At 35.6% G+C, this 26850-nt stretch overlaps 1 protein-coding gene and 1 non-coding gene across 2 annotated transcripts; both read right to left on the reverse strand.

Moving 5' to 3' along the window:
* Positions 1-26839, reverse strand: TMEM167A (transmembrane protein 167A). The gene is made up of 4 exons (XM_045566378.1): positions 26663-26839; positions 11885-11994; positions 7463-7497; positions 1-512 (listed from the first exon to the last, which is right to left on the reverse strand). Exons 1-4 carry the CDS (start codon positions 26663-26665, stop codon positions 442-444), a joined length of 219 nt encoding a protein of 72 aa, XP_045422334.1. The 5' UTR covers positions 26666-26839; the 3' UTR covers positions 1-441.
* LOC123648759 lies at positions 11062-11196 on the reverse strand. The gene has a single exon (XR_006738771.1). It is a non-coding gene; the product is annotated as a small nucleolar RNA U109 (small nucleolar RNA).
* Positions 26840-26850: the final 11 nt, after the last annotated feature.

The following is a 26850-nucleotide window of genomic DNA, read 5'->3' on the forward strand; positions in this document are numbered from 1 at the left end:
CAACACAAATTGAATCATTTTTTTCTCAATAAAAACATTAGTACAAAAAGGTCTAATTCTATAAAGATTTATCATTTCCAAATCATAGTGAAAGGAACTTGAGTAATTTACTATTTTCTTTTCTACTGTGTGTCTTAGAGATATCTCACTAAAAATTGGTGTCTGACACAAAGAATGACATTTGCAGAATATAATATTATCATGACAGTACTGAGGTTGATTGTTACAGACTATTAAATTCTCTGAGTATTAAATGGTTACATCTTAATCATTTATATAGAACATTGGTCCAATAACACAAAAATAGAGAACAGCATCTGGAAATTTATCTCATTCCATGTTTGGAGATAAAGGGTTAACTGTTCTTTCCATTATTTTTTGCAGATAAGTCCTTGTTCACACTGAAATCTGATGGCAATTAAATTCTGGCATTTTTCCAAGCTACTGCATGAAGAGGATGCTGAAGGCCATCACTATACAGCATACTGCAACATAAGGACTTTTTCGTTCACCTGTTGAAAAAAAAGGAGATATTTATCTTGACTCAGTGGCTAACCTGTGTATGATAAGGTTATCAGTCACAATGGGAAAAGTGAGAAATAAGAATCAAGATAAAGTTCTTGCCTATGATTCCCACATATTTGGGGGTGGAGGGCAAAACAAGGAACTAGATGCAACATAAAATAAATACAATACAGAATCCAGTGGTCCCCAACCTTTCTGGCACCAGGGTGGGGAGCGGCTACAAATACAGAAGAAGCTTCCCTCGCTCGCCTATTTCCTAAATTTCATGGAAGACAATTTTTCTATGGCTGGGGGTGGGGTGGGCGGTGGCAGCGCCAGAGCTTTGCTGCCTGATCTGTGGCCCAGGGGTTGGGTACTGCAGGGCTAAACTATACCAATTTATTTCTAAGACCATCTCATTTGCATATATTTAGAAAACTCTGAAAGTGCCATTCCTGTGTCACTGCATAAACTCAGACATTAAATACAATGCAAAATGTAGGACAGATCCAAGAGAAATGATCTCAAACAACTCAGTTGAGGCCAAAGAAATATTGTTTATTTCCTTTAAAAAGAAAAAAATTTCCATCTATAAAAAGAAATCCAACATACAATTGTTAGCCACAATTTCTTTCCTCCTTGGTATTAATTCATGACACTTAAAGGGAAAGGGAGGAAAAGCATCATGGATGAAAATAAACAGAGGGTGGTTAATAAAAGTGCATTTAAAAAATAGACATAAAATAAAATGCTTAATAAAAAACATCATAAAAAGCTATTTCTGAGATAGATTTTGTATCAAGTCCTTCCTAGTATGATTACTCTGAGTTAGAAATGTAGAACTAAAACCACCATTTCTGTATGAGTCAATTTTTCACATGTGCTTAAGGAATACTTATTATTTGGAGAATTTCCTTTGCATGAAGGAGCTCTGAAGTTGGCTTGTGAAATTGTCGTTTGAGGTTGCTGTGAGCTAGGCTGACGCCACAGCACTCTAGCCCAGGCAACAGAGTGAGAGTCTCAAAAAAAAAAAAAAAAGTTGTCTTACAGAGATCCTGTGACTGTGAGTTAACTCAAACTCATCTTGTTCTTTCCTGTTTCTTCAGTAATTGCAAGGCTGTACTAATCCAGAGGGCATTAGGCATTTATATGCTGCCTTAAGGGCAGCTTAAGAAGAAAGAAACTACATCTAGAAATAATCTTGGTACGTACCTGGTACCCTCTAGCAGAGACATTTTATACTCCCCTCACTTGTGTTTTTCTATGATGTTTAAAATCAACTCTTTCCCAGTAACTAAGTTCCTTATTTCACTTAGCAAGCTTAGTTAACTACCTCTGGAAAACGTTAATCTTGACCCACCTTATTAACTAAAATTCTCTAGGTAAAACTTTTAGACCTTCCTCACAGAGCCATATTTTATAAGTTTGCATATTTGTGTCTGCTCAATGACAATTTCCATAGAAAACATTATACACATACACAAAAACAAACATTTGGTGTTTTCTGAAAGTGTTTTTTCTATCAATAGACATTTAATGGACTGCGTTCCAGCTCAAGGAAAGTCTACAAAGTGAGAGAAAGTGTTTTTACAACACCATCACCTCAACTGAGAAAAGAAATCTTTTAAAATTAAAAAAACATCTTGGGTCATAATTTTAAACAATGCTAATTCTTTTGGGGTAAAAAACTGAAGGCATCAAACAAAACAAAACAATCCCATTCGTACACAAATTTCAGGAAGGTTTCATAGGCAAGCTTGTCATTCTTATTAGGGCTAGATACTCTCATTGTCTAATATAGTCTTACTAAATACCTAAAGAAGAAATTAATACTTTCCTAAGTTTTGCATCTGGTGGAAATTAGTTTTTGAGGAAGTTCTTCCCTTCTTCAACCTCCGATTCAGAATGCTGTAATTTACATACGGGTTTCATTTTCCTGTTTTTAATTTTCTTAAAAGAAACTGCCATGTGGTAGAGCTAAACATCTTTGGTTGAACTTGGGTAAGAATGTTACTTCTTGTCTGGTCTTAGGTCTGTATAAGTGAATGTAAACCAGTTGCTGTAATGTGATGTGTAACATGATAAGATGATTTGGCTGGGTCTTTTCCCATTAAAATTGCATCCTTTCTTTGTGGATATATTCTGTGTCAAGATAAGAGAAGAGCATGTGCTTGAGAAAGCAGCATATCAGAATCAACATTTTCTAAGCCACTTTGCCAAAATGAAAAGCTAATGCTTTCACGTAATTGGCAAGAATGAACACTAACTGAAGGATTCGACCTATGGCATTTGTATGGTCAAGAGAGGAAAATGGAACTAAATGAACAAGGAAAAAAGAAAAGGCACTATTTATAATTACACATAGAAATAGATTAAACACAGGAAATCATTAAGAAAGCTACAAACTAGATGTCTTTCTTAAACTTTTAACTATACTCTCTTCAAGTAATAATTGTGAACAAAGGTGTCACTTGAGTTGGCTACCGAATGGAGCTGTACACACTTCTCTATTACATAAAACAGATTTAAAATACCTCAATATTTTCTTTATGCATTAGCACCTTAATGATAATATTGAGATGAAAACTCAGTCTCCTAGCTCCGGACTTGCTCTTCTACTACGTTCTCTGTTTGCAGATTATTTGAGGTATTTTTACCAGTCTGTTCCTTGGCAATATTTTAAAATTTCTTTTTCAGGGCGATTTGTCTCTGAAGCATACGGTTTGTTTCATGTACGTATATTTACATTTACCATTAGCTATGAGTATTAGCCATCAAGGGTACTATTTTGTCTCTTTATCTTTCTTTTCTCGAGTCTTTTTGAAGTGTGTAAGATTTCTTCTGTTATTTCAGGGTTTGCAGCTGTTGTGTATGACTGAGTGCCAGATAAATCTGCACCACAAACCTTTGTAAATCTAGGCCAAGCCTTCTCAACTCCACTGCTATGGACATTTTGAGCTGGATAATTCTGCTGTGAGGGGCTATCCTGTGCATCTCAGGATGTTTAGCAATATCCCTGACCTACACTCAGTATATGTCCCCCAGTCCATTTGTGACAAACTGTGTTGCCAAATGTTCCCTGACAACTACTTATCTAGACTATATTTGTGCTTTTACCAATTTAAAGTCAATGATACTTTTTACAAAAAAAAGATTTCCATGCCTATCACCATAAAAGAGAACAAAGCATGACAAAGAACACTAAGGAAAAACAGTTTAATAAGTTAAAAGCACACTGATTTCTCTGGAAGATAAAGCCTGTCTCAATAGTCTCTACATCAGAACTAGGGCCTTGAAAGAGGTACTTTTCTGTGAAGCCCTTTATGCTTATACTATCATTTTCTATAGCATGAAACCTTGAAAGGCCAAAGAATCTTATGATCTCATCGTCACAGATTTAGAAAGGGCTTCTGGATAATTTATTATTATGCTTACAACATCCCTCATTAATGGGTCTGGCCTATCATTGCTCAAGGGAAGAAAACCTACTCTCAAAATTATTTCAATGGCAAATAAATATGAATCTTAGAAGATGCCTTAAAGATTTGAAGACTAGTTTATGCTACGACTATCTTCAGATATATTACATCAATTCCCACATCTTCTTTAGAAAAATCTCTAAGTATCAGCATACCTCATTTTAGTGCACTTTGTAGATCTGCATTTATTTTTTTAAAACAAATTGAGGGTTTATGGCAACCCTGTGTTGAGCAGGTCCATCTTTGCCATTTTTCCAACAGCACGTGTTCACTTCATGTTTACATTTTGAAAATTCTCACACTATTTCATACTTTTTCCATATTATTATATCTGTTACGGTGACCTGTGATCAGTGATCTTTGATGGTGCTGTCACATTTGTTTTGGGGTGCCATGAGCCATGCCTACGTAAGACAGCAAACTTAACTGACAAGTGTGTGTGTTCTGACTGCTCCACTGACTGGCCATTCCCTCATCTCTTGGCCTTCCTATTACCTGACACACAACATTGAAATCAGGGCAAGTAATAAACCTACAATGACCTCTACGTGTTCAAGTGAAAGGAAGAGTTGCACATGTCTCATTTTAAATCAAAAGCTAGAGATGATTAGGCTTAGAGAGGAAGGCATGTTGAAAGCCAAGACAGGCCTAAAACTAGGCCTCCTTTGCTAAATAGCTAGGTTGTGAACGCAAAGGAAAAGTTCTTGGAAGAAATTAAAAGCAAATACATAAATGGTAAGAAAGTGAAACAGTCTTACTGCTGATATGGAGAAAGGTTTAGTGGTCTGGATAGAAGATCAAACCAGCCATGACATTCCCTTAAATTCGAAGTTGGCAAAGGTTGGCTTCATGAGGTTTAAGGAAAGAAACCATCTCCATAACATAAAAGTGCAAGGTAAATAAGCAAGTGCTGATGGAGAAACTGCAGCATATTATCCAAAAGATCTAGCTAAGAAAGATCATTATGAAGGTGGCTACCCTAAACAATAGATTTTCAATGTAGACAAAATGGCTTTCTATTGGAAGAAGATACCATCCAGGACTTTCACAGCTAGAGAGAAGTCAATGCCTGGCATCAAAGCTTCAAAGGACAGGCTCTCTCTTGTGGGGGGCTATTGCAGGTGGTGACTTTAAACTGAAGCCAGTGCTCACTTACCATCCCCAAAATTCTAGAGCCCCTGAGAATTATGCTAAACCTACTTTGCCTGTACGCTAGAAATGGAACGAGAAAGTCTAGATGACAGCACATCTGTTCATAGCATGGTTTACTGAATACTTATTAGAAGGGGAGCCTGAAGTGTGTAATCTCATGATGAAACTTGAATGGATGAGATGTTGCTTCTTATGGATGAGTTAAAAAAAAAAAAAGGTTTCCTGAGATGGAAGCCACTCCTGGTAAAGATGTTGTAAATACTGTTGAAATGACAACACAGGATTCAAGACTATTACATAAATTTAGTTGACGAAACAGTGAAGGGTTTGAAAGGACTGACTCCAAATTTGACAGAAATTCTACTGTAACTAAATTGCTATCAAATAGCACTGCATGCTACAGAGAAACCATTTGGGAAAGGAAGAGTCAATCCATGCGGCAAACTTCATTGTCGTCTTAAGGAACTACCAACGTCACCCCAAATGTCAGCATTCACCACCCTGATCAATCAGCAGCCATCTGGCAAGACTCCCTGCCAGCAAAAAGATGAAGACTCGTTGAAGGGTCAGATAATCATTACCACTTTTTCTTTTTTTTAGCAATTAAATATTTTTAAATTAAGGTATGTACATTGTTTTTTTTTTTTTTTTTTTGAGACAGAGTCTTGCTTTGTTGCCTGGGCTACAGTGAGTGCCGTGGCATCAGCCTAGCTCACAGCAACCTCAAACTCCTGGGCTTAAGCGATCCTACTGCCTCAGCCTCCCGAGTAGCTGGGACTACAGGCATGTGCCACCATGCCCGGCTAATTTTTTCTATATATATTTTTAGCTGGCCAGATAATTTCTTTCTATTTTTAGTAGAGACGGGGTCTCGCTCTTGCTCAGGCTGGTCTCGAACTCCTGACCTTGAGCAATCCACCTGCCTAGACCTCCCAGAGGGCTAGGATTACAGGCGTGAGCCACTGCCCGGCCTGTACATTGTTTTTTCAGACATAATATTATGCCACACTGAATACACTATAGGATAACGTCAACATAACTTTTATATGCACTGGGAAGCCAAAAAATTTTTGTGTGACCCTCTTTATTACAGTGGTCTGAACCCATAATGTATCTCTAAGGTATGCCTGCATCATAAGAACGTAGTTTGTATTTTTCAGTCTCTAATCAATTTTGTTTCCTGTGATGGACCATTTTCTAAATTTTCCACATCTCTGAGAAGGTGAAAACCAAAATAAAACAATACTTTAAAGGGAATGTAGTTTATCTAAGGAAGATGATTCTTAAACACCTCATTCTATTAAAAGGGACTAGTTTGGGGAATTCAGGGTGCTGTCAGATTGGCTAACTAGATTAAATGTCAAATGTAGAAAATTTATTTCTCATTACAAAAGTCTAACAGCTTTATAAAAGAAAAAAGTAGTTATGAATAAATTCAATGTTAGATGAAGAATACTAAAACCAAACAATTTTTTTATTGGTCAAACAAATATTAATGATAACAAAGAAGACAAGAAATATTCATTTTCAGTGCAAGTGGTATATGTATAAATGCCCTGAAGTGCTTTTGTCAGAATTAAGAATGTTAACAAAAGAGTATAATCTATTTTTCAAGAATATTGGTGAATTACAGCAATAAAATACCTTTTGATTTATTCACTTTATAATCATTTGTGAGTATACTACTATGTTCTGGGCACAGTGCTCAATGTTATATATATGGGTGATGGGATAAGAATATATTATATCTCTATGTATAAACACATGTATGCTGTTATTAATCTTATGAAAAGTTAGATGACAACCACATTTACCTGAATTTTAGTCAGGACAAAGCTTAGCTATGACCACATGCGTTCAATACACAAAACAGTTAAGCATTACATGACTTAAAATAGGGCAATAAAATGATTATGCTTAGATGGCTACTCAAAATGCCTCTCATTAGATGGAAGATCCATCTTCAGTTATCAAAATGATATACAACATACACAACAGCATGCTTTATACCATGAACATATGTGCATAAAACTATATGCTTTTGTTTGAAATTTCCTCAAAACCAGGGATGCATGGTATCGGATATCTGAATTAGAGACTTTCTAAGTATTTCCCATCTCTCTGCTAATGAATTATTATCAAGTATCCAACAAATCTAATTTTATACAGCATAAGGAAAAAGAGCGTGGCGCAACTTACAAACTTTTGCAAAAATGTTTTGAGAAGGCTGCCCTTTTAAAACTTACATTTATTTTGTGAGAATGTAATATTAAGTAAACTGGTCAACAATTTACAGCTGAAGAAATGGAGAGAGTACAGGCACTTACCAATTCTGGCACACTTCCAAAATATACCCAACAGTCTGCACAGAATAAAAAAAAAAGTGGCTATTTATTACCGGGAATGGTAAATCATTCTCTCAATATTACATAAAGAATTAATTATATACTGGTTTATTAACCTTTAATGTTTTGCTTCAAATCTGAAATCTGCTTATTTGATGTCAAGCTACCATTTATGTAAGAAAGTAGGACACAATAGTTTATCAACCATCAATTTATAGAAATTGCTATGAACTAGAATATATGTGGTGTCACAGGTCAAACCCAGGGTAAATTAATGTGGGAGTGGCAAAAATTTGCACAAGGGCTTTCTGTATGAAGTACTTTACTTTCAAAAGCAGAAAACGTATATGCTAGTTTAATTAAACATTAATTTTGAGAAAATGATAAACAAGTTTTAGATAAACTGACATTAAAATACTCTTATTAAAAAATGTAGTTCTTATAGAATGTAGCTCTATATTTAAATAACCTATAATTATGGACTCCAATTGTATTAATAGTATTTACTTATGTGTCATTCAATAAGGAGAAATAAAAATAAAATGTGCCTATGTTTTCAATATAAGTAGAAAACTTCCTAGTTTCGGGGACACTACATATGAGTTTGTTAAACATGGCATTTATAAACAGATATTCTAGAATTAAGATGTTCACTTCAGTTCTATGAATGACTATATTGTGAATTACATATTATATGAATATACTATTTATTTGGCATGTATAAAAAGCACTACCTTTAAGAAAAAAGTAATCAATGAATAGAGATATCTGAAAAAAATAAAAACATTATAGACACCATTTTGTTGGTCAGACAAAAGAAAAGAATTATAAATGGCATTACATATGGTTACAAATTAAGATAAATTAACATTATTTGTTGCATAAATTAGGATTATTAGCTCAAGAAAAATCTCAATACTTAAATTTTAGGGAAATTTATAGTATACGTCTTTTTTTTGTCTGAAGGAATGGCTGGCTAATGAGTGATTATATCTGAATGGGTAAGAATGAAAGAAAATACTGGTTCAGTTAAGTTCTATTTATGTTCCTCCTTCGAAGTATAATAACTTCCTGACTTCAAAGCAAAAGGTCTCTTAGTTTAGATTAAATGGAATTAGCAAAAATAAAAGTTTATTTCAAAGGATGAACATTTTGACAGGTAAAAAAATTTTACTGTAGGAATAAAAGGACAAAAGCCATACACATTCCTGAAAGTAACATAATATAAAGGCCAGATCATGCTTAAATTCAGTCCTGCTTACTGGTTGCATAACTGTGAGCAAATTAATTTCTCTCTTTAGCAATAGCACTCATCCTTACAGGGTTGTTCTGAAGATTAAATGAGCGATTACATAGAAATCCTCAGAATGGTGACTAACATGTTCTGTGTCCAGTAATTCAGAGGCTAAATGCACATGTGACAGTAACTCCAGATATCACTTAAAATTGTCTTACATTTCTTCTTCAAAAAATGGAAGACAATAGGTTAGGCATTTGCAAAGCTGTGGTTCCTTGATTCTAGAACTTATTGATTATAACAAGCATTAATAATTTAAAGCTACTCTGGTTGCAGGAGCAAGCTGAGGGACCCCAAGCAGGACACCTACAGCCCCTTCATAGGAAGCTTAGAGCTCCACAGAACACAGTCTGCAATCAGAAGACAGATCAAAAAGTCAAGGTCTGTTCAGGTCCAATATTTTAGAAGTAACTTAAAATATTGTTAAGACATTGGCACAACACAGCTAACATATTAAAAGCATATCAAAGAAATAAAGAATTCTAACTTGGCAACTCAGAGAGTTATCAGTACCACTTTGGCTTTTTTCCCCACATATCTCTGTAATATTCCAAATGATATTTATTAAAAAAATAGGAACTGTTAGTTGATAAGAAAAAATGTAATTATGCTGCTTAGTTACTATAGCTATATATCAATAAGTATAATACCTGCTGATAATGCCATCGGATCCATAAAACTAGAAAAAAGTACAAAGGATCGTTCTTCTGCTGCTTAGTTCTACATTATTTGAAGCAGCAAAAAATGAAGTTATTTTAAATAGTGAAGTCATTAAGAACTTATTTTATCCAATCTATCTAGATATCTATACCAAAGCATAGTATATTCTCTATAATGAAAGAAAAATTTATCATGAGTCTCATAAAAACATACATTGTAACAGAAAAGGACAGGGCCTGTAAAATTATGTACAAATCAAAATATTAGGTTATTAAATATGAAATGTCTGATTTCCTTAAGTACTTGTCTGATTTCCTTAAGTACTAAGTTTGACAGTGGCTATCTCTGACATTTCACTCTGACACCTCTAGTTTTATTTTTATTGTGGAGGTACATCCTCATTCTTTCAGACACAGAGTTTGGCTTGTGATTATCTTTCAAAAAACTTTTTTAGAGCAATTTTTGTGATACCATGGATAAGTCAGAAATTTGTGTTATTTTTGAATATGAACTCTGTTGTGGAACCCAATGCAGCATAGACAGCTCAAAATATCAACAAAGTGTTTAGGAAGGATGTGGCTAATGAATGCACAGGACATGGATGGTTTGAGAAGTTCCATTCTGGTGATTTTAATCTTGAAAATAAGCCACACGAGTGACCTGAGACCAAGATGGATAACGATGAGCTGAAAGCTGTAGTGGAAGCAAATCCATCTCAAATTTGACGTTACTATTCCAACAATGTTGGACCATTTAAAACAAATTGGCAAGGTAAAGAAGCTGTATAGATGGGTACTGCATGAATTAAATGAGCATCAGAAGAGAAATTATCTGGAAGCCTGCCTTTCTTTGCTGTCACAACATATAAGCAAATCATTTCTACACTGTATTGTTACGTGTGATGAAAATCGATCGCAAGCATTCAGCACAATGGCTAGATAAAACGCGAAGTGCTTAAACACAGTTCAAAATCAAGTTTGGTCACCCAGCACTGGTATTATCTACCATAGCTTCATGAAACCTGGTCAATTGATTTTGGCAAATGTCTACTGTAACCAGTTGGATGAAATAATGAGGATGTTTGTGATTAAGTAACCAAGATCGGTCAACAGAGATAGGCCAATCATCTCGTAAGACAACATTTGACCACATGTCACACAAACAATGCTGTTCAAACTACAGAAGACGGATTTGGAAACTCTCTGTTATCCACCATTTTCCCTAGACCTTGTACCAACAGACCACCACTTCTTCCAGGCTTTGGACCATTTCTTTCAAGGAAAAATATTCAATTCTTAACAAGCTGTGGAAAACACCTTTCGAGCTTTTATTGGCACTCGCTCTCCGGGGTTCTTCACTGCTGGCATAAATAAGCTACCGTTAAGATGGCAAAACTGTGTTGATAGTTTAGGTGCATACTTTGGTTAACTGTACTGCTTCTTGTTTGAGATATAATAAACTACCCTTTCATTCGAAATTGGACATTTCATATTTAATGACCTAATAAAATGGCACTTAACATTTATATAAGTACAAACAAAGATTTAAAGAAAAGCTTTAAATACAGTTGACTGTATTAATATATATTTTAAAATGTAAAAATAGACATGCTTTTTAAAAATCTTTATGTAGGAGAAATATACTACCACTCAACCTCTACTGTAAGGCTGGCAGCCCTGAGAACTCCTTTTTTAATGTAGCATGTTATGAATGTATTCCTGCTCCCAAAGGAATAAGGAGCAGACATTTCCACATGCAACCTACTTTCTTTTAAGAGAATTTTCATAAGAGAATCAGAAAAGTACAAATATTATATTCTACTATGTGATAATTCTTTAATGAAATAAACATTTAATTGTCATTTAGATAGACATTATTAGAAATCCAAGCAACTGATCAATGGGAATAAGTATTTACTGATTTCTACTATATGATTTAACTGTGACTTAAGAGTCAGGAATGACAGAAGGGAAGGAGGAAATGAAAACAAGTGCTTGGGTAGAAAGACTTCATGTACAACTAAGCAACAAATAAGAAGCTATAATGTCAACAAATGGATGAAGTACTGATTGAGTGCAATGAGAGCTTAGCAAAAAAGGTGGAATGAAGAGAAGACAATTGTCTACAAAGGAAATGGGGCATTGTCATAAAAACTGATAGACAAATAACATCTGTTTTTACATTCAGTAGGTTAAATAAAATCCCCCATATGCTTTTTACAGTCTAACACATTTCAGATCACTTTTGAAATTTATTTTTTGATTTAGTAAGATACTGTGAATGTAAAGTTTTTGAATATTTAAAAGAAGAGGGTGAAAATAACATAAAAAAGTTATTACAAAACCAAATTACACATAGGAATTAAATTACCTAATCACTTTTATGATAATTTACATCCGATGTCAATAAAAACTAATTTAGATGATCAGACATCGTTAGTAACATACCCAGTTTTATTTCTGTCCAGGACGCTGGGTGCCAAGGATCGGATATAAGCACAGGTACATATAAGCAGCAGGATTACAGTCAACAGACTCTGAAAATTGAAAATAGCAGACTAAAAAGAAAAAAAAAAAAGAAAGATTAGTATCACAAGAAAACCTGCACAGGTAAAAAAATGCCTTAAGAATCATGTTTTTATTTCCTCAAAAAGACAAACAGAATGGCACCTCCAACAATTAAGACCAGAATCACGAAGACTTCTAAGTCTCTAACCTCTGCCAATAGATGGCTATATGACCTTAGCAGAGTCATTAGCCTAAATCTCTGCTTTATATCTGTAAAGCTGGCTGGAGAATGGGGAGATACACTAAACGTTGAGACAAAAGTTTCTAATTCTGAACTTTTTCTAGGATAAATACACTTTAAATTTAAGCTATCCTGTTCCATGGGGTGACAAATACTAGGCTATTATATTAGACTTCGGCGACAGAAAGCACCTACTCTTTCACTGTGATTCTTTAAGTTATTCATTACAGGTTAAGCATCCCTAATCTAGTATCTGAAATCTGAAATGTTCCAAAATTTGAATTTTTGTGAGTGCTGACATTATACTCAGAAGTCATGCTCAAAAGAAATGCTCACTGGACCATTTTGGATTTTGCATCAGGGCTGCTTAACTGGTAAGTTTAATAAAAATATTCCAAAATTAAAAAAAAAAAGCCCCTGAAATCTGAAACACTTCTGGTCCCAAGCATTTTGGATACTCTACTGTAATATGTATTTAATAGCTCAACTCTTATTTTAAAAGCTAAAATCTAACACAGAAATTATAAGAAAACCTAAGTTTCCATAGTCAAACAAAATCATAGGTTTCCAGTCAAAGTAAAATGGAAGTGAACTTACTCTATTCAAAATTCAGCTCAAGTGTACCCTTTTCCAGGAAGTCTCCTTGAATCTATCTGCCTCCCTTCTCCTACTTCATGTAGAACTCTCTTTTCTATTTCTATAGCAAACTGATATCTTTATTATAACACTCATCCCTGAAGGGTGGACATGATGTTATCAGACTCTGACTCTCCAGGACCTGAGCATGTGCCTGCCTCACAGGAATCTAGTAGGAGATGGTTGAACAAAGTGCAGGAATATATAATAAAGGATATTTCCAACACATACAGGTAGATAAAACATGTCAATCTCATATAACAGCCAGCAATATGTTTATTTGGTAAACTTTGAAGCACTTTCTAAAAGAATCAGGAATAAGACAAAGCATAATAGTCATGAAAAATTTTAAAAACGCAAAATTGGTACTTGAGGATGACTGTTTACCTGAAAAGCCCAAAAGAATCTAGTGAAAAATGATTATAGACATTAAGGAAATTGAGTAAGGTGGCTGGGCACATAATTAAAATATATACATCAACAGCCTTCATAATTCAATTAAATTAACATCTAGGTTAAAAACATAATGGAAAAAAAAAGACTCCTTTTATGATAGCATCTAGAACAAAAAGCTAAAATATATAGGAATAAGCTTAATAAGAAACATGCAACATTGGCATCAAAGAAAAAAACTCACCAAACCTTAAAATAAGGAAGAACATAAATGGAGAACCACACGCTATAGTTTGGATATGGTTTGTTTATCCTCACCAAAACTCATATTGAAATTTGAACCCCAGTGTGATGGTATTGGGAAGTGAAGCCTAGTGGGAGGAATTTGGGTTATGAGGGCAGATCCCTTAGGAATAGTACTGTGCTGTTCTCCAGTTAGTGAGTTCACTCAGGAATAAATTAGTTCCCAAGAGTGGATTGTTATAAAGCCAAGATGCCCCTCAGGTTTCCCTGACTTCACATGAGTCCACTTCCTTTTTGACCCCTCTCCACCACGTTGTGATGGAGCACAAAAGCCCTGGCCAGAAGCCAAGACCATACCCTTGAGCTTCTCAGCCAGCAGAACACTGAGATAAATAAACCTCTTTTCTTTATAAATTATCCAATCTTAGGTATTCTTTCAGAGCAACATAAAACAGACTAAGACATCTGATATACCAGGCTCTTACACTGGAAGACAACACTGTAAAGATAACCCATAAATTTAAGGTGAACCCTACATTATTACAAGTTATTTTTGAAACAGACAACTGATTCTGAAGTCCATATGGAAAATAAATAAGCAAGAATAGCCAGGAGAATCTTAAAAGCACATCTGTAGATATGTACACCTTTATGCAAACAAAGTGAAGGAATACAGTAATTATTGCAGGATAATTTTGTATCTAATTCTCAACTTTTCTGGATTTCTCAAATTTTCTAAGTGTCACTATTATGGTCCAAAAAAGATAAACACAAATAATTTGTAACTACCATTTTAATATCTATTTTTTAATGCAAATAATTCATGCATATAGCAAAAGTAAAATTTAATGTGCCTTGGTTTTTAATTAAATTAGGTTTTAATTTCACATTAAAACTTAAAGTGATATGTATCTTATGACTTAAAATAAATCAATGAGTTAACTAATGACAATTCTGGATAGAAAGTACAGTATCTCACATTGCTTAACTTTCAAAGACCATATTTTGAACATGCATATGATTAATGAATAATATTGGTTAATAACCTCATGAAATATAAATTTCATTCCCTCCCAGCCAACATAACTAAATGTGTATTTAGTTTCTACTAAAGGGAATGAGGCTAGACACTGGGGATTTAAAAATGCATATGGTATGATTTCTTCCCTTCAGGAGTTTATGGCTTGCAATAACAATTATTGATATTCACTGTTTGTTTTTTATTATTTATCCTCATATAACTGAGGTAGAAATTATTACCCTTATTTTATAGATGAGACTACTGAGGCACATAGCAGTTATAATCAAGTTATAACAGAATGCATATTTTAGACAGTAAACAGCAACTCACAGTAGCACGTGCAAGTGATGGCTTGCACCATGCAGACAAAGACTGCTGTTTTCATAAGGAAAAGTCAGAAAAAGCTTCAAGAAGACAGCAGGAAGAGTCAAACCCTAAAGGCATAATTCAGATGAGCAAAGAAAGAGAGAGCAAGCTCCGGATGAGACAAAAACCTGGGGAAAACCCTCCCCACAGAATAATAAGTTTGCATTTTCAGGGAGCGACTTGTTGTATTTGTATTAAGCAAAAGATACCTGTAGTAAAGTGGTTGGAAAAAAAATTTGCAAAGTAGGTTTATTATCTTCCTAATGGAGTATCCAAATTCACGATTTTGCAATGTGTTCTTCTTTCCTTCCCCAGATGCCTTTAAAAAAAAAAAAATGCTTAAAGGATATGATGTCCAGGACTGGTTTCTAAATAATCTAGTATGTGTGAGGTAGGAGAGGGTTAGGGCTCATGACAAAATGCTGAGAATATTAGGGTTCATTATATCCTTCTTTCTATCTTTGTATGTTTGAATTTTTTTATAATAAAAAATAAAAAGGCACTCAGACATGCCCATTATTAAAGAAATGGAGTGTATATGTATACATCTGTGTGTGAAACCATTTACAAATGAAAACCATTTACAAGAATGAAATATATGATATATACAACTTTGTTCTGGGGGTTTATAGACTCTAAAATTTAAACAAATAATCTTAGGTGGTAAAGTCTTTTAGACGTACTTAGACTCTAGTCAGAAGAGTGTTTTTAACTTATGGACATTAGCCTGCCACCTATAAGCAGTCCCCTTAATGCTTAGCATCTGTTGTCTGGTGATATAAAATTTTAGTCTCAGGTTTAAAAGAAACAGATGTCCCTGTTTAGAAGAAAAATAACTGAAATTTTCAATAGAAAGATGTTATTAAAGAGAAGGAAGGGAGGTAAGAAAAAGGTAAGAATATTTAATCACAAAAAGAGTAAAAGGTGATAAGTAAAATTCATTTGCTGTGCTTAAATTTTATCAGATCTTTTAAATCATGAAATCTTTTTTAAAGTACTCTGTGATTTTTGCACACGCCATCTTTTCTTGCTTGCTTGGTGAACTGAACTACTCATCTTTCCAGTCTCAACTCAAGATTCACCTTATCCATGAAGTCTTCCCTATTCTTACTTTCCACAGCAAGCAGTCAGGATCTTTGTATGTGTATGTGTTACACATATACCTTCCTATGATAGCACCCATCAAATTGTACTGTAACTGTGTCCTCTATTTTATTGAGGTTCTCATTAGTCCTCTGTGAATATTAAATGAAATAGTACACAGTAGTCACTGAAAAAATGCTTAATGAATGGAATACAACTGACAATAATAAACATATGACAAATGCAAGTGCATATGTGGATACCAAATTAATAATGTACATTATTAAAAAAATTAGTGTAGATCAGACCGCTGAATACAATATTTTGTTAACTATTCAAGCATACTGCTTTGCATTATATTTACTTCTCAATATTTTGGAATATTAATTAGGACGATTCAAATTTCCTTATGTTTATGTTAAGGGCCCAGGTTGTAGGGTAAAATAAAGGCCTAATTTCCACTCAGTATCTGTATCTTATGTCACCCTCCTGGAACTCAGATGTTCTTTCTATCAAGCAGCCAGCTTTGAAGGTGCTTGCACACTGGATAGTGTGTGTCCTTCTGACTTCTTTTAATTCAAAAGAGACACACATTTTCAAAGGGTCTGAGTGACTGAGTAGGCAAATTAGCTGGCAGAGAATTCTAGAACCTTAGTATAATTCTTAAGTCTAAGGCTTACCTAATTTTCAGTGGCAGCATACAGTGTAATAGCTAATAATCTTCATTTTTTGCTACAGGTTAGGACACTAATGTTTTAAGACTACACAAAATTAAAAGCTAAATTAACAAAAAATATAAATAAGGTACTTACTTGATAAAGACCAATTGTTCATTTTAGAGATGCCAGATTTCTATCAATACTATCAACAAGAAAATAAATTTTCTTATGTTATGCACAGTATTAAAACATGGCCCAAGTCTTACCAAGAATGACTTAGTAAGATTACTGAAATATTCACACATATGAAGAGCAGGAGAGAAGATGCAATTAGCTTTATAAAAATGAGTTGTCTTGTATCTTATAACTGCTTAGGTCCAATCTATAGTTGGCCCTCCTTATCCATGGGATCTGCACCTGTGGATTCAACCAACCATGGATCGAACATATTTGGAAAAAAAACTGCATCTTTACTGAACATGTACAAACTTATTTTTTTGTCAATATTCCTTAAACAATACAGTATGACAACTATTCACATAGCATTTACATTATATTAGGTATCATAAATAATCTAGAAATGATTTAAAGTATAGGGGAGGATGTATATAGGTTATATGCAAATACTGTGTCATTTTATATCAAGTACTTGAACATCCACAGATTTTAGGATCCAAGGGAGGTCCTGAAACCAATCCCTCAGGGATACTGAGATGACTGTATACTATTTAATATACAGTTGTAGCATACTGTCTGTTAAAACAGTGAATAATACAGTGAATAGTTAGCTAAACTTATTAAACTGGAGAGCATGCTCTTTTTATAATTCCCTGGCATTGTCATGGGGTGTGCTCTCTGAAGCTCCCCATCAATTAACTCAAAACTAGTGTGAACAAAGTAGTACATATTTAGAGGCAGACCTTGGTCATATCATCTGACATATTTTCATGTAGCACTTAATTTTAGATTCTTCCTCTCATACTGGCACTCTACTTTAGGATTTAACAAATGAACAGAAATGTGCATAATATCAGATTTATAGTATTCCCATAGCTAGTCCTTAGAACTCCAAATGATGAAGGTAGGTGTTATATGGCCATTTTTGTATCTCTTTGTAAATTCATATTAATCTCAGTTTGGGTCTCCCTAAAGAAATAATTGCTTATTTTTCTGTCATGTGAATAAATAAGCCGACTTTGAAAAGGAAAAAAGAGTTCTCCAGAGCAAGCAGATCTTTCTCCAGTTTTTAGCCAACTGTGCTCAAATAATAATCAAGGGACAGAATTTTCAACTAAGAATACTAAAGTTTCGTAGATTATTTTTAACATTGATGTACATTGTTCTTGCTTAAGGATGTTATGCCAATAGTTGATATTTTACATGTGCAATTGTGATTTAAAAAATAAGAGTATATAACAACAAACTAATATATCCTAAATTCAGAAGCACCTTATACTTTTCGATGTCTTTGTTTCTGAAAATACCAGATTTTCCTCTTGGGAACAATACTATACAGCAAAGACTTTATCTCTGACAAAGACTGAACATCAAAAATCGAAGGTGTGAATTCCACAATGTCATAAAAGCACAATTAAAGTCTCTATAATCTTTTAAAATAGTAATCATAGGGCCCATAATATATTATGCATTAGGTCTAAACTAATTTGCTAGTTATTAATGATTAATGATTTTTGTCTTTATTTTATTTTAAATACATGGCTAATATAAGCCATTTGGATAATACAAATATATCAAAAGTAAAATATAAAAACCTTTCACCTTGCTCTCTTCCCATTCCCTGGAGTAAGCAGAAAACGACCTGGTACATTAAAAGACATCAGCTCTTTTTCTGTGCATAAACATGCATTCATGCAGGTTTTTGAAAAGGGAATAGCACTATTTGTATCTTTTTCTATGACTTCCCTTTAAAAAACAAAAGCCCCCCAAAAACTTCAGAACAAACAACTCTCCATTTTAGTACACAGAGATCTATTCATCGTTTTTAGCAGTCTAGGATAGTGAGATGGGTAAGAGCAACAGGCTCTAGAACCAGATTGCCTAGGTTTGCATTCTGGGTCTACTCCTTACTACTGGTATCTTGGCCATGTTTACTTTACCTCTGGCTTAGTTTCATACTAGTAAAAAAGGATATTATTTTACTAATGCAGCTTGTCTTCAAGTTTCTATTAAGAACAACGTGCAATAGACAAATTAATCTGTTCTTGCACCTAGGAGAGGATTTTTTTGGTGGGTTGGAAGGGGCGTCTTAGAATTGCTGGCTCAAAAATTCACATTTAAATTTTGATAGGTCCCACCCACTAGCTTGCACTCTATAAATGTACCAATTTGTATTTTCACACACAGTGGTTTTAATGAACTTGACACATTAACTGTCATGAGAGTTGTATTTAACTCACTCTAGTTTTGACCCCGGGGCCACTTGAAGCATGTATAGAATCTTACTTGTTGATGTACTTATCATTACAATTAATATTGACAATTTAATTCTAAAAATGTGGATTAAATGAATAGAAGTCAATAAATTTTGTTATTCTATTTATGTTTACCTTTAAATTACACTCAAAGTTTTTATTCTATTTTTGTAATAGAACACTGTGGCCCCAAGGAAGTTTCTGTTTTTTTTTTGTGTGTGTGTGTGTGTGTGTGGCAATGTATTAAAAGCACTTTTGTGACAAAATTTAGATAGTTCACATCTCTTAAAACAGCTGTGGAAAGTACTGGAAATAAAACTTTCCTCCCTAATGTAATATTAGTTTCCTATTGCTGATGTAACAAATAACCACAAACTTAGTGGCTTAAAAAAACACAAATTTCTCTTATAGTTCTAGATGTCTGAAATCTAAAATGGGTTTGGTAGTTCCTTCTCAAGGCTCTGGGGAGGAATCTGTGTCCTCATCTTTTCTAGCTTCTAGAGGATACCCACATTCCTCAGCTAGTGACCTTGTATCATTCTGACCTTGAAAGGCAAATCTTTTGTGATATGACCCTAATAATATCTCCCTCTTATAAGGATCCTTGTGATTAAATTGCTCTCCCCTCCCCATAATATGGGATAATCTGCCCATGTCAAAATTCTTACTTAAACCACATATGCAAAGTTCCTTTTGACACATAAGGTAACACATGCACAGGTTGGGAGGGGCATTCTGTCTACCACACCTACAAATATTTCCTTTTTATAAAGAAGTATCCAATAACAGTTCCTTGACTCAAGCTGCCTGTGGCACCCTCTGGAGCACAATTCCAAATACAACTGGAATCGGAATTGTAACCTTTGGAGTTGCAGAACATAGCAGCCCTGTCTTGACCTTCAACCATTACTCTGAGAGTTGTGCTCATTCTTCTAAAACATGGCAATGGAGGCCCCCAAACAGCTTTTCTCCAAAGTCTCTTTTATTATCCCTCTGCACTGCAGACCTATCCTACCACTCAGCTAATCAGGGCTCCTGATACGCTTGAAACAACTAGTGTTATTGCACAGAGTTAATTTACGCAAACCAGAAAGATATAAACCTGATGAGTCAGTTACTTTACATAAGCATTTTGAAGTAAATTAAAATTAGTTAGGTCTTTTGAAATAAAATAACTGTCAGACTTTCATTTGGCCACAACTATAGTAGATGCGATATTTTATCAGCAAAGAGCTCTAAACATGAAATTACTTGCCATGTTGACAAGACTTTAAAAAAATTATCTATTCAAATCCATTTAAAAAGTTAGGATTTTTTTTTCCAGATTCAATTTTATCACACTTTGTTTACTAAGATATAATTTCTTACTTTCGGAGCCATTCCTGAATGCTACAACTATTACACATTCATTAAGATTAGAGATTAGGAATGCTGGGATGAAAAAAAGGAATGATCCAAGCAATATAAGGTACAAAAAGAAAAAAAAACAGTGAGAAAAGCAGAAGAAATATACACATCAATTAATATGTGAAACACGCTTTGCCTAGAGAGGGCTCAATGACTGGTTACTAACTTTGACTAAACCTACAGTATTTTCACTAGTCTGGGATCTCTTGGGCTCCATGTAGCTTATTTATAGTATTACCAAACAAACTGTTCAATAAATTTATTGATTAAGGGTTATCTTTATGCATAACACTGTCTTGGAGCTTCAAATGTTGACTTCCTACCATGTGAGAAATAAATTTTTTTACATATTAGTTCTGCCAGCTTAACTGAAATACACTTTAAAACAAGAATTGAATACTAAAGACAAGTTTTTAAAATTCCAAATACTAACAATCTTACTTGTATTCATACCTACTTCTTTTACATGAAACTAGTTTATACCTTTCTGGCAGTGGAAGGGAACACAGATACACCTGACCTAATTGTGATAAAATTATATAGCACTGGAAAAGTGGGTTAGCCCTTTAGCATTTACATATAAATCTAGGTCAGGTCAGCATTTCCCAACTAGCCTCTTAAAATGGAATACATGAAAATGCAAGGATAAATGTTAGCCTACACATGAATGCAAACACACATATGCCCCATTTGTCCAAAGTAAGTGACCAGAAATGGTTGAAAAGATTTCTACTAATACACAAAAAATTAACATTTTCTTTACCACATAAATTCAAACTTTGTTGCTTATTGTATGGTCGCATGATACTGTACCAAATAGACAAGTTACATCGGTTTACTATGAAAGCAAGAAACTAGGCTTGCTTAATGTTTAGACAAGAATACATCACTCATCTCTTCAGCACCAGTGGCCACTAAACATTTGGATTAATGAAATAATCCAAGTATATAATTTTGTCCTTAGATAAATCAACATCTTTACTTTTCAGTTTAATTTCATTTGTAAAATGAAGGGGGTGGATTAAATAACCGTTTGTTCTCACTGGTCTTGTTTCAAAAATGTATAAAGGGACGGCTTCTACTTATACTTTCCACTTGAGAAAGTACTAGGAAGGACAAAAAGCAAATTCCGCCATGAAAAAAAGTACTTTGACCATACAATCAGGAAAAGACAAAGACTGACAAAATGGATAAACATCTGAATATGGGGTACCAGACATGGTATGAAACAGCTGCTCATTAGAATCACTTTGAGCTTTAAAAACAGATCAATGCCCCGAAATTTGGACTTAACTGAGCATCTATAGTTTCTTAAAACTCCCTGTAAGTTTTTACTTGCAATCAGGTTACAAGTGCTTTGCTGCAGAGGCTCAGCATCCACATCAGATTCCTATTATTCTAATGCAGTGGTCTTCAAAGTGTAGTTCATGAAGTCAAAACTATTTTTATAATACTAAGAAGATATCTGCCTTTCTACTGTGATGCCATTTTCATTAATGATGCAAAAGCCATAGTAGCAACAGAATTATTATCTTAACCTCCCACCCCCTGGCATATAAACCTTGCCTTTTCTCTCTCTCTTTTTTTTTTTTTTTGGAATTAATGGCATTACTGCATGGTAGAAAGGGCACAGGATTTGGTGTCAAAGCTGTTAAGTTTAAATTGTAGCTTTGTCTTTTACAAGCAGTATGATCTTGGGCAAGTCACTTAGCTCATTGCATCTGTTTCTTCACATATAAAACGTAGCCAATAGATGTAAGTCTTTAACAAAACCTTGTATGTAAAGCACCTATCAGAGTAGGTACTTAAGCAATATAGTGAGTCCTCACTTAACATTGTCCACAGGTTCTTGGAAATGGCAACTTTAAGCCAAACAATGTATAATTAAACTAATTTTATCATAGGCTAACTGATATAAACAAGAGTTAAGTTCCTAGGGCCTATTTCTAGCCACAAAAACATCACCAAATTTCTAAACAAAGACCAAAACACACCTAATATTAAACACTGAAATAAATGTGAGCTATATACACATTTAAGAAAAATTAATAAAAACAAGATTATTCACCCACTTATTCCCAACGGCCTATGCCGGCAGCTCAGGGCCAGGGCAAGCACCAGCCCTAGCCAGGATGCCACCCAATCGCAGGGCGCACTCACACAGACACCCCTACTCCCTCAGACTGGGACCACACAGACACACCAATGAACCTAACGTGCACATTTTTGGGATGTGGGAGGAAACCAGAGTATCTGGAGAAAACCCAGGCAGACATGCGGAGAACGTGCAAACTCCACAAAGTGGCCTTGATTGGGATTTGAATTTTTTCCTCATCATCGTTACTCCAGGACCTGCTGTATTTCCTTCCACAGAAGCTGAAGTGGTGCTTCATCACCCCTCACTAAGTACCTCAAAATGATTTTCCTCATTATTCTTTCCTTCCAACCTGTTACTGTCAAGATTTGAGGCATTCTGACTACCTGGTTCACCATCTACTACTTGGTTTACTACATTTGTTTTCAAGCTGGTCTCCCAGATTCTTTCTCCATTTAAATATACTGTTCATGTTGTTACTGGCTGGTTTTCTAAAATGTACACCTTTACTTCCCTGCTTCAAGCCTTTATCAAGTAAGCAATTAAACATCATCAAAATATAAAGTCCTTGGTATGGCACAAAGCTCTTCTAGATCTGGCCCTACTCTTTCCTTCTAGCCTCACTTCTCACCATTCTGCTCTACTGAACCTCTTTCTATTAATGCCATAAGGAGCCTCCAAGCAACTATTCAACTTCGTGCCTTTTGTCTTCTCCCATTTCCTTTATCTAAAAAAATAGAGAACACTGCCCCAGCTCTGGCTAATGACTCCTGCCCTAATATTGACTCTTTAACATACAAGTCAGAGTGTTACTTCCTTGGGGATGTCTCCCCAGCAGTTCTCAGCCAGAATTACTCCTTCTTCAAATTTTCTACATATTTCTGCTACACGATGAGAGAAAATATTTCACACTTTTTTTGAGACTCAGTTTAATTATAAAACATGGACAATAACTCCAACTTTGCAGGGTTTATGGGCATTAAATGAGAATATCTGTAAATCACTTAACACATCAAGACCACATGAAAAATCAACTTCCTTATGGTTAACCAAGTAAAGAATGGAAACTGGTAATGATTCTAATCCTGTTTGGCTCCCTCTAAAGCCCATGTTCTTTTCACTACACATGTTGTCTCAGCAACGCACGAGAATTACTTATTTAATAATCTCCCCCACTAGACTGTGAAGTCCATGAAGATACTGAGCATGTTTCTGTCCCCAGAATCTCATTCATCTTGAGTACTAACTCTAATTGGCATTGCGGATGTAGAGATTAGAAGACTTTGTCTTTAAGAACTCCACCTACAGAGGGAGAAGTATAAGCAACACCATCTTGATGTTTTCTGTGATAAGTGCTCTGTTAGAAGGATACTGGAGATACACACATTGACTAGGAATGCCCATATAGCTACCTAAAGGGAGTAAAAGAAAACAGAAGGGGTCAGGGAAGGCTTCTTGGAAAGAGATGAAACTTGAGCTGAATCTTGAAGGATTTTAGGAGTTGGGGAAAACAAGGCATTCTTTTTTTTTTTTTTTTTCCTTTTTCTTTCTGGGAACCTTGTAGAACAGGCAGAGTCTCACTCTGTTGTGCTGGGTAGAGCACAGTGGCACCATCATAGCTCACTGCAACCTCAAACTCCTGGGCTCAAGCAATCTTCCTGCTTCAGCCTCCCGAGTAGCTGGGACTACAGGTGCCACGGCGCCAGGCTTTTTTAATTTTTTTTATTTTTAGTAGACCCGGGGTCTTGCTCTTGCTCAGGTTGGTCTCAAACGCCTAAGCTCAAGCAATCCTCCTGCCTCAGCCTCCCAGAATGCTAAGATTACAGGTATGAGCCACTGCACCTGGCCTAAGGCATTCTGAAATTCTTTAAAAGTATTAATTCATAAGTGATGCAATTACTGTTTATGCTGATAGTTGCAGATTATTACTACTGCTAAACATTTCTGTCCTTGAAATGTTTTTGAAAAAGGGATTCATTAAAGTACAGTAATTTAGATTATTAAATCATTACCACTGGGTTCCCTCACAAATAAACGAAGTTTAGGTACAAACTCAAAAAGATACTGAGACAGTAGCCCATTTTTTAATTACTAATTTAGCCTTTTTGAAACTTCACTATGTAGCTCTGCCAATCACAATGTACTTTTGACATCTTTCTAAAGCTCACAAGAACAAAGTAGGAATGAAAACTTAATTACCTGGCAGTTGTTTCTAATATACATCCATGTCTGATTGACATATTTATATTTGAGGGCAACAAATCATTAAGATATCCTCACTTATGTTGGGTTACTACTGACAACAGCATGAAGATTTCTGGCATCTGGACCCTAAAATAAGTTGGAAACCTGGCTTCACTACCTACTAGGGGTTATAATCCCAGGCAAGTCAGTTTCCTTGTGCTTCACTTCCTTCACCTATAAACATCTAGTCAGAAGCTCTTGTAAGCTTGAAATAAGACAGTGCTTATAAACTTATTCTTTTTAACAGATCATGGTACATAGGAAGTGCTAATAAATGAAACCTTTTGTTACTTTTGGAAAAGCAGGCATGGCAAGACAGCTTAAATACTGCTGATCTTAAGCACAGTATATACATCTTGCTTTTAGCTAGTTCATATGACAGCAAAATGATAAACAGACTTTATCTTTGACTTGTACTATCAGTAAAATAATTCAACTTCAGCTTCTAGAAAGATATATAAGAATTAAGAGTGACAGTCTTGTCTTCCTACTCTTTTTCAATTGAAAAAGGAGCAAATTTCGTAACCTAAAAACAGCTCATTAATGACACTCTTAAGAGCAGGTGTATCCTATCCTGTGGTAGTGGGGAAAGCAGCTAAAAAAGAATATCCTTAGCAAGAGAAGGAATAATGTGCCAATAAACTGCTATTTCCTCTATTTGGTGGTAAATTTGTTCAGGGAAGAGACTCTGACCTATGCCCCAGCTGTAATCAAAGAAGCTGGCATAAAGCAGGCAATGATTAATGAGTTTGTGATTAAATGTATAAGGGTTTGTGTGCTGTATGGGATTCTGCAGCAATTTCTGCGAACACAAACTCAGTAATTTTTCACCATGGAGATTCTCAAGTTTTGGTGGTGTGTCATAGCTGATTTAGAGACTGTAACAGGCATGCATCCTTTCCCCAGAAATATATGCAACATTCAGCATGGAGACTTCATAAATTCACCTTGAGGGCTTAGAGTAAGGGCAGTTGGCATTTACCATAACAAAGGTAAAATACCTTCAGACACAGATTCGGGGATTTTACTATTACTACCAACTTTACAACAGGTCCTTGGCCACACTGGCTTTTACTTCTTTTTCTCAGCCTGGAAATGTAAGCATTTCTTTTGCTAACTTTTGTGACTTACAGTTTAAGCTTTTATGAGACGTTTAAACTACCAAAGGAACCTGCAATAATACAAAGTAACACATGCACACATAAAACCTTAATAATGGGGAAGTGGAAGGGGAGAAAGGCCCAAGGCTAGACACCACTCTGAGAAGTATATAAAGCTCCTAAAGAGAAGCCCATCGGTGCAGAGAACTCCAACCATTAAAACCTTTAGTTTGTAAAGTAGCATCTTTCAGGTTCAGAGAATGATGTAGGAAAGGCCTGAAAGACCATTAATTCTAAAGGTTAAGATGAGGGTATGGAGCTTGGTGCCAAAACAAACAAACAAACAAAAACCCAAGAGAACAATTAAATCATGCCGGGTCAAGCCCCATAGGGCGACTTAAGAAGACGCAAAAAACAAACCAAAAACACAAACAGTGGAAATTCGAGAAACTCCAATGCCTTAAGGGTCAAAGGCCACAGCCAATCTATGTAGCCGACGGATTAGGCTCCACTAGTGCCTTTCTTCTAAACAAAGCAGGAAAGCAGCCTCTGCGGGAGAGGCTGGACTCCGCAACCTCGCGGTCTTCCTTGGACAGTCGGCCCAGAGTCTCCCTGGTTAGGGGTGCAGGGACCACATGGCTACACGGCCCGTGCAAGCTCCGATCCCCGCGAGAGCCAAGTTACCGACAGGGCTTCCTGGCCCGCGCACCCCGGGCCGCCGCACAGCCCCTCAGCGCTAGCCCGGGCCCACAACCTCTTCACGAAGCTCAGCCGTAACCCGGCATCCCCAGTTCTTACCATAGTGAGGCCGGCGATGCCCCAGCCACATCACCCTTCCGGGCCCAGGGCGGAAGAGGCGTGCACACGCCGCCTGCTCTTCTCGCCCTCTCCTCCCGTCCGGTTGGGCTCGCCACGGCACCGCCTCCCGAGCCGCGCGACTCAGCCGCTAGGATAGGCTCCTCTCTGCCGGAAAAGGCGGGATTTAG

Source organism: Lemur catta, chromosome 12, assembly GCF_020740605.2.
Source record: "Lemur catta isolate mLemCat1 chromosome 12, mLemCat1.pri, whole genome shotgun sequence".
In the NCBI taxonomy this organism is placed as follows: domain Eukaryota; kingdom Metazoa; phylum Chordata; class Mammalia; order Primates; family Lemuridae; genus Lemur; species Lemur catta.

Coding starts and splice junctions, on each gene's coding strand:
- TMEM167A (XM_045566378.1), bottom strand. Junction 7,498..11,884: donor CTGGACAGAAATAAAACTGG/GTATGTTACTAA, acceptor TATTCTGTGCAG/ACTGTTGGGTATATTTTGGA. Junction 513..7,462: donor TTGGAAGTGTGCCAGAATTG/GTAAGTGCCTGT, acceptor TTTTTTCAACAG/GTGAACGAAAAAGTCCTTAT.